Genomic DNA, 12,988 nt, shown 5'->3' on the forward strand with positions numbered 1-12,988 from the left:
CGGATGGGTGGCCAAATACTAGAATGCACTTCTAGATTGGAATGCACCATTGTGCAATAAAATCAGAGGAAAAATAGTAGAATATGGGACGTTTATGGGTTTAATCATATACTTTGGAAAACAATTGGATCGTATGCCTCAAGTTGTGTCGTAAAAAGTGAGAGTTGAGGTTCAGTTCAGTTCATCCAGACACATTCCAGCATCTGAAGCAGAGAGTCTTCCCAGTTGCAAATACGGGACCGACGCCATATTTCCTTCCGTTCTTCAGGCATGTGAGCGCTCTTGGAGAGAAGGAACGTTTTTAAAAACCAAGACTACATTCCCTGAAATATTGTGCATTTCTACACTATATTTTATCTTTAGATCTACCAACCAACTTTACCCCATCTTTTTGACGCCTACATGTTCTATGTAATAAAGAAGTATTTTTTTTTTTTTTCTTGAAGTAGATAAAATTATGTTGACTGAAAATGTAATGTCAAATTGTTTAACAAAAAACTCATAACGTGTTTCCCATTAGGCAACTCCATCTTGTAGCCACGCCCCCTCGTGTAATATACTTCCAGTGTTGTGACCGCTGTTTACATACCATCATGTCAAAAATGCTAATAAACACACTTGAACACAGCTGTCAAATTCAAAGCCCAAAGCCCGCCTTTTCATTTTATTTGCCCCTGGAAAGCCTGAAAATAATATCAATAAAGTACTGTAAATTTTTTTACTAAATGTATTCTTTCTTTCCATTTCGGGAGAAAAAATATATGTACTTCATGTAATCGCAAATGATGTTGACTTAAATTTTGTCTAATTATTCAAAAATATATTATCAAACATTCCAAACATTTTTAAATATAAATACATACTAAATATAATAATAATGATTACAAAGCAAGTTATCCATCAAATTGTGCAATGTAAAAGTAGCAATAGATTTCATGGTCAAAATGTGAAATTTACAGCATTTTTCTGTAAATAAAATAAACTGTACTTTTCTTACTGTAATGAACTGTGGTGCTGTTTTAACATTTACAGTAATACACCCAAAAATCTACAGTTATTGAATTGCGATATGCCAACAAACTGGCAGCTCAGGTGCCAAAATTTTACTGTAAAATTGCATTTTTTTTTTTAATTTACAGTAAAGTGATGTATGGATTGAATTATATTTCAGGGTTTCCCGCAGCGCTTTGCTGTTAAGGCGGCCGCCTTTTTTTTTTTTTTTAATTTATTTATTTATTTTTCCTGTCCAGCTTTTCAGGGTCAGCATATGTCAGCATGTGGCCCCACTTTTAACTCTTTTTGTCAAACGCTTATTTACATTAAGTCATTCATTTGACTTAGTCGTTATTTTGTATTAGTAAGTCAATATTTACTAAGTACAAAATAATGACATACTTAGTATCTCGCGTAACTAGGACTGTTTTGTGTTTTGTTTTTACATTACGGAAAAAATATTGAGATACATATCGTATATTGCCATTCAGCATATGGAGCGGAAAACACAACCAAAAATTGGAGGCTTCTTCACGCAACGAAGCCGGCCTACTTAACCACAGTCTGTAGTCTATTTCCCCCTTAGGCAGCGATGAGATGGAGACGTGGTGGCGGCAGGCAGAATTACAATGTTCCTTGCACCCACCCAGCCCCCACCTTGTATGTCTGTCTCCTTCCCCCTGGACGACACCCCCTTAACTGCACTGTATTTATATAGCGCTTTTCTCTAGTGACTCAACCCAATATCTAAGTTACATTTAAAGCAGTGTGGGTGGCACTGGGAGGAGGTGGGTAAAGTGTCTTGCTCAAGAACACAACAGCTGTGACTAGGATGGCGGAAGCGGGGATCAAACCCGAAACCCCCAAGCTGTTGGCACGTCCGCTCTCCCAACGGAGTTATACCGCCTTTAAAAAAAAAAAAGTAAATTTTACAGTAAAATTCTGGCAACTGAGCTGCCTTTTTTTTTTTTACCATTTAGAGTAATATACACTAATGTTTGAAGTGAAATTATTGCAATTTATATTATTTTTTACATTTTAGTTTTTTAAAAAAATCTACAAATAAAATGCATTAAAAAATGGTGTAATAATAGTATTCACTGTGAGAAGCATGTTTGTAACAGTGTAAAAGTTGTTTATAAGGCCACCCTCAGTGTAAACTGTATGGCTGTTGACCAAGTATGCCTCGCATTCACTTGTGTGTGTGGGAAAAGCCGTAGATATTATGTGATTGGACCGACACGCAAAGGCAGTGCCTTTAAGGTACGCCCCCAATATTGTTGACTGGGTAAAAATCGGGAGAAATTTGGGAGAATGGTCGCCCCGGGAAATTTTCAGGGGGGGGGCACTGAAATTCGGTAGTCTCCCAGGAAAATGAGGGTTGGCAAGTATGACTGGGAGACGTAAGCGCTCTGTACGTCTACCTACGTCTGTGTAAAATTCTGTACAGCAACGTTTTAAAATCAATCAATCAATGATTATTTATATAGCCCCAAATCACAAGTGTCTCAAAGGGCTGCACAAGCCAACACGACATCCTTCGCTCAGAGCTCACATAAGTCATACATTTTACTTTTTGAAACAGTCCATCTTCTTCCGCTTAACCAAGGTCGATCGCGGGGGCAGCAGCCTAAGCAGGGAAGTCCAGACTTCCCTCTCCCCAGCCACTTCGTCCAGCTCCTCCCGGAGGATACCGAGGCATTCCCAGGCCAGCCGGGAGACAGTCTTCCCAATGTATCCTGGGTCTTCCCCGTGGCCTTCTACCGGTCGGACGTGCCCTAAACACCTCCCCAGGGTGGCATCCTGACCAGATGCCCGAACCATCTCATCTGGCTTTTCTCCATGTGGAGGAGCAGCGGCTTTACTTTGAGCTCCTCCCGGATGGCAGAGCTTCTCACCCTAAGGGAGAGAACCGCCAAACGGTGGAGGAAACTCATTTGGGCCGCTTGTACCCGTGATCTTGTCCTTTCGGTCATAACTCAAAGCTCATGACCATGGGTGAGGATGGGAACGTAGATCGACCGGTAAATTGAGAGCTTTGCCTTCCGGCTCAGCTCCTTCTTCACCACAACGGATCGATACATAAGTGAAGATGCCACACCTGTCTCACTCTTCCCTCACTCGTGAACAAGACTCCAAGGTGCTTGAACTCCTCCACTTGGGGCAGGGTCTCCTCCCCAAGCCCGAGATGGCACTCCACCCTTTCTCGGGCGAGAACCATGGACTAGGACTTGGAGGGGCTGATTCTCATCCCAGTCGCTTCACACTCGGCTGCGAACCGATCCAGTGAGAGCTGAAGATCCTGGCCAGATGAAGCCATCAGGACCACATCATCTGCAAAAAGCAGAGACCTAATCCTGCAGCCACCAAACCGGATCCCCTCAACGCCATGACTTTTTGAAACAGAAACCGATAATTTCCAATAGTACATTTTGAAGCGTTTATCGGCAGTCCCATATTATTGGACATCTCCAGTCAACACCATTTTGAAATATCAAAACAAATACTTTGCTTTAGCTTTCGACCATCGCGGTGCCGTGATCACTAGCTTGCGTGCTTATGTTGACATCATTGGGTGGTAAGTGGTTTTCTGTTTGTGATCAAGACTGTCTAAATGAGATTTTCTTATTTAAACGGGGCTAGCAGGTCCATTCTATGTCATACTTGATCATTTCGCGATGTTGCCATATTTTTGCTGAAAGGATTTAGTAGAGAACATCGACGATAAAGTTCGCAACTTTTGGTCGCTAATAAAAAAGCCTTGCCTGTACCGGAAGTAGCAGACGATGTGCGCGTGACGTCACGGTTTGTAGGGCTCCTCACATCGTTTATAATCATAGCCCCCAGCAGCAAGTGCAATTCAGACTGAGAAAGCGACAAGTTCCCCATTAATTTGAGCGAGGATGAAAGATTTGTGGATGAGGAAAGTTAGAGTGAAGCACTAAACAAAAAAAGAGAAAAAGAATTAAGAAAAGGCGACGACTCCAGGCGGCGGCACTGTGAGCGATTCAGATGTTATTAGACACATTTACTAGGATAATCCCTTATCTGCTTATTGTGTTACTAGTGTTTTAGTGAGATTATAAAGTCATACCTGAAAGTCGGAGGGCTGCGGTGAACGCCAGTGTCTCAGAGAAGCCAATGGAGGAGCCAAGATCACAGATGCCTTTTTGACAGCTACAGGAGGTCGCATAATCCACTTAAGTCTCCGGTAAGAGCCGATTTAATATCACAATTTTTCCATCCAAAAACTTGCTGGTTGACGTAGAGAAACATGTTCGCTTGACCGCCCTTTGTTGATCTTCACAACAAACAAACACCGGCTGTGTTTCGGTGCTAAAGGCAGCTGCAATCCACCAACAGCATTCTTCTTTATAGTCTCCATTATTAATTGAACAAATTGCAAAAGATTCAGCAACACTGTGTGAATTACTGTGTAATTATGCGATGAAAAGAGACGACTTTTAGCCGTAAGTGGTGCTGGGCTAATATGTCCGCTACAACCAATAACGTCACGCGCACACATCATTCCGCGACGTTTTCAATAAGAAACTCCGCGGGAAATTTAAAATTGTAATTTAGTAAACTAAACCGGCCGTCTTGGCATGTGTTGCAACGTTAATATTTCATCATTGATGTATAAACTATCAGACTGCGTGGTCTGTAGTAGTGGGTTTCAGTAGGCCTTTAACTATTTAAGTCGTGCAGATCCTTTCTTTCTTTGCCAGAACTTTGATTGTTACGTACGGACGTGCTCCTTGTGGACGCTTGTCTGGCCGCACGTCTTGCGCGTAAGTTTTTGCTGTGTTCCAGCATTCTCTGTTATTTTTTTGCAGTCCGTTTTAGTTTCGTTTTCCATCATCTACCTATGCTTCACAGCATTTTGCAGCCTGTTTTAGTTGCAACTGAATGTAAATTGAAAAAGGATTTGCAAATCACTGTCTGTGTTGGCCCTGCGATGAGATGGCGACTTGTCCAGGGTGTACCCCGCCTACCGCCCGAATGCAGCTGAGATACAGTTGTGATCAAAATTATTCAACCCCCACACAATTTTGGTGTTTTAGCAAGTTGGACATTTATTCCGTATTTTGTTTATAGTCATATCAAATAAAGATTTGTCAAATAGACAAATGCAACTTAAATTGTAACACTGTATTTTACAAATTACCAAAAAAGGACATTTTTCTTAATATCTCATTGACAAAATGATTCAAGCCCCTAGTTCCATGCATCTTTAGTACTTAGTAGAACACCCTTTGGCAGTAATTACATCCTTCAAAGGTGATACATAACCGGACACAAGCTTCTTGCAACCATCTAAAGGTATTTTAGCCCATTCCTCTTGGGCAAAGGCCTCCAGTTCATTCATATTCTTGGGATTGCGTGCTGCAACTGCCTTCTTTAAGTCCCACCACAGCTTTTCTATAGGATTTAGGTCTGGCGACTGTGAAGGCCACTCCAGTCTTCCAGCCCTTCTTCTGCAACCACTCTGATGTTGATTTGGAGGTATGCTTGGGATCCTTGTCCTGTTGGAAGGTCCAAGGTCGCCCAAGCTTCAGCTTCGTCACTGACTTCATGACATTTGCAGCTAATATATCCTGCTAGGAAATAGAATTCATAATACCTTGAACGCGCTGGAGATTCCCGGTACCTGAGGCAGCGAAACAGCTCCAGAGCATTATTGACCCCCCACCATGCTTAACGGTAGGCAAGGTGTTCTTCTCTTTGTAAGCTTCATTTTTTCTCCTCCAGACATAATGATTCATAGGCCCAAATAGTTCCAGTTTTGTCTCATCACTCCATAGAACAGTTTCCCAAAACCTTTGGGGTTTGTCCAGATAATTTTTGGCATACTGGAGTCTATTTTTCTTGTCAGAAGTGGGTTGCGCCTGGGAGTTCTGGCATGGAGGCCTTCTTCTCGTAGTGCGCGCCTTATTGTCCTGGACGAAACCTGCGTTCCCCCCTCTGCAATGTCCTGTTGTAGTTCCTCAGCTGTTACCCGGGGGTTTTTCACCACTGTACGCTTCAAATACCGGACAGCAGTTGCACACAGGATCCTCTTTTTACCACACCCAGGTAGTGTTTCCACTCTGCCTTTGGCTTTAAACTTGCGAATTATGCTCCCAACTGTGTCTCTCGGAATGTGTAAGTTCTTTGCCATTTTCTTATATCCATATCCTTTCTTATGAAGAGAAATTACCTCCTCTCTCGACTTCTTTGTCCACTCCCTGGACTTCACCGTGTTGCAAATACACCATTGACCATCTACAAGAAGCTGAGCGTCAGTCTTTTTCAATCAGTTTAATTGTTGCTCGTTATGGTTCTCATCACATCTACAGGTGTTTTCAACACCTGATTGAAAAGACCTTATTCAAATTCCCAAGCATACCTCCAAATCAACATCAGAGTGGTTGCAGAAGAAGGGCTGGAAGACTCTGGAGTGGCCTTCACAGTCGCCAGACCTAAATCCTATAGAAAAGCTGTGGTGGGACTTAAAGAAGGCAGTTGCAGCACGCAATCCCAAGAATATGAATGAACTGGAGGCCTTTGCCCAAGAGGAATGGGCTAAAATACCTGTAGATGGTTGCAAGAAGCTTGTGTCCGGTTATGTATCACGTTTGAAGGATGTAATTACTGCCAAAAGGGTGTTCTACTAAGTACTAAAGATGCATGGAACTAGGGGCTTGAATCATTTTGTCAATGAGATATTAAGAGAAATGACACTGTTTGGTATGTTACAAAATATAATGTAATTCAAGTTGCATTTGTCTATTTAATGCATCTTTATTTGATAGGACTATAAACAAAATACGGAATAAATGTCCAACTTGCTAAAACACCAAAATTGTGTGGGGGTTGAATAATTTTGATCACAACTGTAGGCGCCGCTAGGGATTTTGGGCCTCATGAAAATAATCTTTACGGGGCCCCCAACACATAATTTCATCACCATTAGGGGCCTCTCTGGGCCCCCCTCCATCATGGGGCCCTAGAATCCATCTCCTTAACCCCCCCTTTTCGGCGCCCCTGCCCCCGCAACCCCAAAAGGGACAAGCGGTAGAAAATGGATGGCAATCGCGGTTTGTGTCCCAATACTTTTGTCCATATGCTCATCTGGCCTCCATTAGAAAGCCACTATATAAACTGCGTCCAGTCCGTTTTAAGATGCGCCTCTGTGCCACGGCATTCCCGGGTGCGGTGTACCGTGACACGGCACTTTTTTCCGGCGGTTCAGGCGAGGTGGGTGGGTGGGGGGGAAACACGGGACAACCACACACTTACTCAAACTCTTTGATCCATAAAAGTCATCGCTTAACCCCGGGAAGTCCTAGGTGTCCCGACAGGTGAGAGCAGAGAACAAACAGAGAGAAGAGAGAGAGCAGAGAGGAAGAAGAGGAGGTTAGTGATAGTTGGGCCAGAGAGGAAGAGGAGTGCTGTGTGTGTGTGTGTGTGTGCTGCTTTGACAAATCATCAAAAATCTTAATGAGGATCTTCATGTTGCTGCCACAATGGAAGAGTGTGTTAGAGCGATCAATAACAACACGCACACACACTAATTTTCGTGTCTGCGGACCCCAGAGAGAAGGTCACATGACTGGCTGGCATGTGAACTCCTCTGTGGGACCGTGAAAGAGGGATGAGAGCAAGCATCCCTTTGGAGGTGAGTGCCAGGAAGGGAGGATGAAGGTGGAAAAGACAGAACTTAAAGTATGAAAAGGGAAAGGGAAGGGGAAAGGAGGAAAGCGACAAGCCCACCCCTGCACCCCCCCCGGCTTGAAATCACACAGCTGGTACTCACGTTCAGACTCCACCAACTCCTGCACAATATTCTCCTTGCTCTTGTAAAACGGGAACTTTCGCGACAGGTTGAAGCTTTTTTTGCGCTTTACTTTGACTGGCTGCTTGGTGGGGGGGGCGTGGGTGGAGGGAGGGATGGGGGGATGAGAGGGTGAAAACAAAAACAGAATGGATTTCAATGACAGTACTCAAAAGCCATGCAAAACAATATGGATTGTAAAAAAAAAAAGGACATCAAATAAAAGGATGTGAATGAGAGAGCAGGTAATGGGTGGAAATGGATGTGTTCATGTCAGCACGCTGGCACATTTTTCCAGCTAAGTAGAAGAAATACAGTGCAGGAGACACTTTCTCACTCAATTTCTTTATTTTCATGACTGACATAGCAGATTGTCACATCAAAACTACGAATGAACACATGTAGAATTATACGCAACAAAAAAAAGGTGGATTAACTGAAATCATGTTTTATATTCTAGGTTCTTCAAAATAGCCACCCTTTGCTCTGATTACTGCTTTGCACACTTGGCAAACCCGCGATATATCGACATACTCGATATATCGCGGGTTTGTCTTTGTGCAATATAGAAAATTACTATATGGTGATATTGGAGTATACGTTTGCACAGTTGCTTTTATCTGCGGGCATTACACTACAGGCTCTTCCCACTCTTTCTTGTCTCTCCTTCTCAGAGACATAAGACAAGAGGACCTTCTTACATACGTCACAGTTGTGCGAGTGGTAATATGAGAGAGAGAATAATAATAATGGATTAGATTTATATCGCGCTTTTATATTATTAAATACTCAAAGCGCTCACAGAGAAGTGGGAACCCATCATTCATTCACACCCGGTGGTGGTAAGCTACATCTAGCCACAGCTGCCCTGGGGTAAACTGACGGAAACGTAGCTGCCAGTTTGCACCTACGGCCCCTCCGACCACCACCTATCATTCATTCATCATTCATTCACCAGTGTGAGCGGCACGGGGGCAAGGGGGAAGTGTACTGCCCATGGACAACGGCAGCGATTTGGATGTCAATGGGCGGGGAGTGAACCTGCAACCCTCAGGTTTCTGGCACGGCCGCTCTACCCACTACGCCAGGTGTCGGCAACCTTTACAAATCAAAGAGCCATTTTGACCCGTTTCACAAAATAAAGCAGACAATGGGAGCCACAAAACTCTATTGAAATTTAAAATGAAACAACACAGCATAAAGAGTTTGTGTAAACAAGGGGTCTTAGACACCCGGCCCGCAACTTTTACATGAATTCCGCTTGACAGCACAACACTTGTTAACTCCCCAAATTATCCGGGAGGTTCCCAAATTCTCAAAATAACCACTTTCGCGAATGTCTGCTGAGGGTCACCCAGATGACAATAATATGGGCGTGCTATGAATCCACTGCCTTTGACGCATTCTACGACAAATACAAACAGCATACAAGCCCTGTAGCATGTTGTACGCGGCTTCCGCAGATGTACGTACACGACTGCAAGGCATAGTTATTCAACAGCCACACAGGTTACACTGAAGGTTGTGATACAAACAACTTTAACAGTCTTGCTAATATGCTCCACACTGTGAACACACACCAAACAAGAATGACGAACACATTTCGGGAGAACATCCGCACTGTAACACAGTATAATCGCAACACAACAAATACCCAGAAATCTTTGCATCCATGACTATTCCTGACTATATTATACACCCCCTTAGCACCAAACCCTGCCACCCCCCTCTCAGTGGTCAGTTGAGGTGGGCGGGGTTGGGGGCGAGGGGGTGTATAATATTGTCAGGAAGAGTCATGGATGCAAAGGATTCTTAGTATTGGTTGTGTTGCATTTATAACGTGTTACAGTGCTGATGTTCTCCCGAAATGTGTTTGTCATTCTTATTTGGTGTGTGTTCACAATGTGGAGCATATTAGTAAGAGTGTTAAAGTTGTTTATATCACAACCTTCAGTGTAACCTGTGCGGCTGTTGAACAACTATGTCTTGCAATCTCGTAAGCGTGACAGTAGAAGCAGCGGAATGCATGCGTCTGGCCGGCACACAGATAGCATGGCGTGAAGGCGGGCGCGATGACATGTTGTAGACCACGGCACGCCCTCAATATTGTAGTCCGAGTGAGAATTGGAGAATGATAGCCCCGACTCCCTGAGTGATGTCCGGGAGAGGCACCAAAATCCGGAACCGGGGTCGGCGATTATGCAGCTGAGCCACATCAGCGTGGCCAAAGAGCCGCATGCGGCTCCGGAGCCCGACCCCTGCATTACGCCATGCCGCCCCCTAAAGAAGAGGGACTCGCACCTTCTCAAGGTGACAAATGAAGGAATAATTGATCCCTGAGAAAACAGCACGGGATCCATTGTCTGGCGGTGGTTTGGCTTCAAGCGGGAAGATGTCTTACAGTATGCGGCAAAAGCGTTGTTACAAAAACTAGCACCTACTGCTAATTTGTAGCGTCATTTGAAAAGTCACCCGGAAGAGAATGAAGAGTGCTTGAAACTCTGCATGTCAACATCTCCGTTCGGTGCCACACCAACAAAATGCCGAAGCAACAACACCGTCGTATGAAAAAATAGTCAACAACAAAAGGAGATAACATCCCCCGGAACCTAATACATAGCAGAGAATGTACACTATTTGATTTACTATAACGGCGCTCATTTTTATTTGACACTTATTGACATATCTTCTGACATCATGCACAAAAGTGCACTTTATTTGTTTGAAACTATTGCAGTTGCGTTCTGTACAAAAAGTGCACTTTCATTTAGTGTTGTTTTGACATGTCATCTTAGTGACATCATGCACAAAAGTGCACTCATAGCTTGTTTTAAAATGTCTCTGACAATCTCGCACTTCCTGTTTTGGTAATGACATGAATGTTTGTGCCACTGCTTAATAACTGTTTAATAAATACACTTTTAGTTGTGATTTCCCTCTCTGCCTGAAAGTTTAAAAGTAGCATATATTAATGCAGTATGAAGAAGAATGTTTGAATGTAGACACATAGAATCATCATACTGCTGTGATTATATGCATCAAGTGTTCATTCAAGGCTAAGGCCAAATATGGAGATATATATGGTGTATCGTGACATGGCCTACAAATAGAGATATTAATTAAAGACCATATCACCCAGCCCTAGTGCAAAGCAGTAATCAGAGCAAAGGGTGGCTATTTTGAAGAAACTAAAATATAAAACCTGTTTTCAGTTATTTCACCTTTTTGTTGCTAAGTACATAATTACACATGTGTTCATTCATAGTTTTGATGTGACTATCGACAATGTAAATAGTCATGAAAATAAAGAAAATGCATTGAATGAGGAGAAGGTGTGTCCAAACTTCTGGCCTGTACTGTATATTATATGCAAACATATTGGACATTTTAAAGTTGACAGAAATGTGACAGTTGGCTGGCTTTACACTGCAAGTCTAAGTTGCTCAAATTAATTTAGTACATCTAATACTACTAGAACATGGGCTTTGTTTACTGATCAACACAGCAGCGATAACACGGAAGTAAACAATACTTCATACATGTCAGATAGTTGACCTGGTCTTTCTCTTTCTAACATCTCCACTAGGAGTGTAACAGTACGTGTATTTGTATTGAACCGTTTCGGTACGGAGGTTTCGGTTCGGTATGGGGTGCACCGAACGAGTTTCTAAACTAAAGTCTTAAGCTTCTTCTGCCTCAGCACCCAACGTTGTCCCACCCACACAACCATCTGATTGGTTACATATATAGCAGTAACAGCCAATCAGCAGTGCGTATTCAGAGCGCATGTAGTAAATGCTTCAGCGTCGAGCAGAAAGGTGTTTTAGCGGGTGAGCATTAGGCAGCGTACTGTCCCCAAATGATACAGTAATAAACACCTCCCAGTCAACTACTATTAACATCACTATGAGCCCGTTGACCTTCTAGAAACTTAATCTGCAGCGCAGCTCGCTCGCAGTTCTGGCTTGAGGTGGAGGCTAATTAGCTTTTAGCGTAACATTAGCTCATTTTGCGGTGTGTGTGTGTGTGTTATTTACAGACAGAAAAGCTTTGAATGGCAGGGTCCCTGCTATTACATGATAAAAATATAACATTTACATAATAAAAATCAACTACAGGCTTCCCAAACGCTGTGATAAATTAAGCATGATGAGTTGACTTGAAACTGTTTGTTGCACTTTTTATATGTAGAAGAAAAGTTTTGTCATTTTATTTAATCTGAGCAACAATTTGAGGCAGTTTAATTTTGATTAATGTAAGCAGAATTATTATAGTGTTCCCAATGTTAAAAGGATAAAGCCATTGTTTACAAATTTGGTAAATAAATAACCCAAAAATGTACATTTTGTTGTTTTCTTACTGTACCAAAAATGAACTGAACCGTGACCTCTAAACCGAGGTACGTACCGAACCGAAATTTTTGTGTACCGTTACACCCCTAATCTCCACAATAAAATAGAATAGAAAGTACTTTATTGATCCCTGGGGGAAATTCAGCAACACAGTTCGCTCACAATAGACAAATACTGTACAACATTATTCACATGTGAATAACATAAATACAGTCTATTATACAGCATTATTCACATGTGAATATTATAGTCCAGTGTACAGCATTATTCACATGTGAATAATATACATACAGTCTATTATACAGCATTATTCCCATGTGAATAATAACTATATTATACATATATTCTACTTTTAAGTACAGTCAAGAAGGCAAATCCACCCTTGCCTGAGCATGCCTTCTTCTTGTTAACAGAGTACAACTAGTCTGGGCTGTGGTGATAGTATCTGGACCAGATCTGACCAAGCTAAGTCAACGAGCATTAAGTTATGAAGCCTGGTCAGATGAGTCCAGTTGTGATGGATCGAATGACCTGACAATACAAATACCTGGATCAACGAGAACATCCATCAACATTGGTTTAAAAGCAGGTAACATGTACATTACTACAGTTTTCATCACTTCCTGATCCATACCCAGGGCTTTCTAAGTGTGGCACAGTGAGCTACACCTCGGTCTGGCCGATACGGCTGAAAACTGTATCACAATGTATATTTTTTTGTATCAGTCAAAATCAAAAAGGACCAGGGGATAATATATTAAATGTAAACATTATATAAAACAAAACCTTCCTCTGATTATAATTTCCTTTGACAATCAAGGCGGAA

General features: G+C 42.4%; 1 protein-coding gene across 13 annotated transcripts in view; it reads right to left on the reverse strand.

The window, feature by feature from the left end:
- The window catches only part of dlg3 (discs, large homolog 3 (Drosophila)), a 216,508-nt gene that overhangs the window by 29,127 nt on the left and 174,393 nt on the right, over positions 1–12,988 (reverse strand). For 7 of the 13 annotated variants that reach the window (XM_061900273.1, XM_061900275.1, XM_061900274.1 and 4 more), the window contains one exon: positions 7,793–7,892. In XM_061900273.1, coding sequence (XP_061756257.1) covers positions 7,793–7,892 — 100 coding nt within the window. Of the gene's footprint in view, positions 1–7,275; positions 7,322–7,792; positions 7,893–12,988 lie in introns of all 13 variants that reach the window. The other 6 variants (XM_061900276.1, XM_061900282.1, XM_061900283.1 and 3 more) reach the window with 1 other exon arrangement.

This window comes from Nerophis ophidion, linkage group LG05, assembly GCF_033978795.1.
Source record: "Nerophis ophidion isolate RoL-2023_Sa linkage group LG05, RoL_Noph_v1.0, whole genome shotgun sequence".
Lineage (NCBI taxonomy): Eukaryota > Metazoa > Chordata > Actinopteri > Syngnathiformes > Syngnathidae > Nerophis > Nerophis ophidion.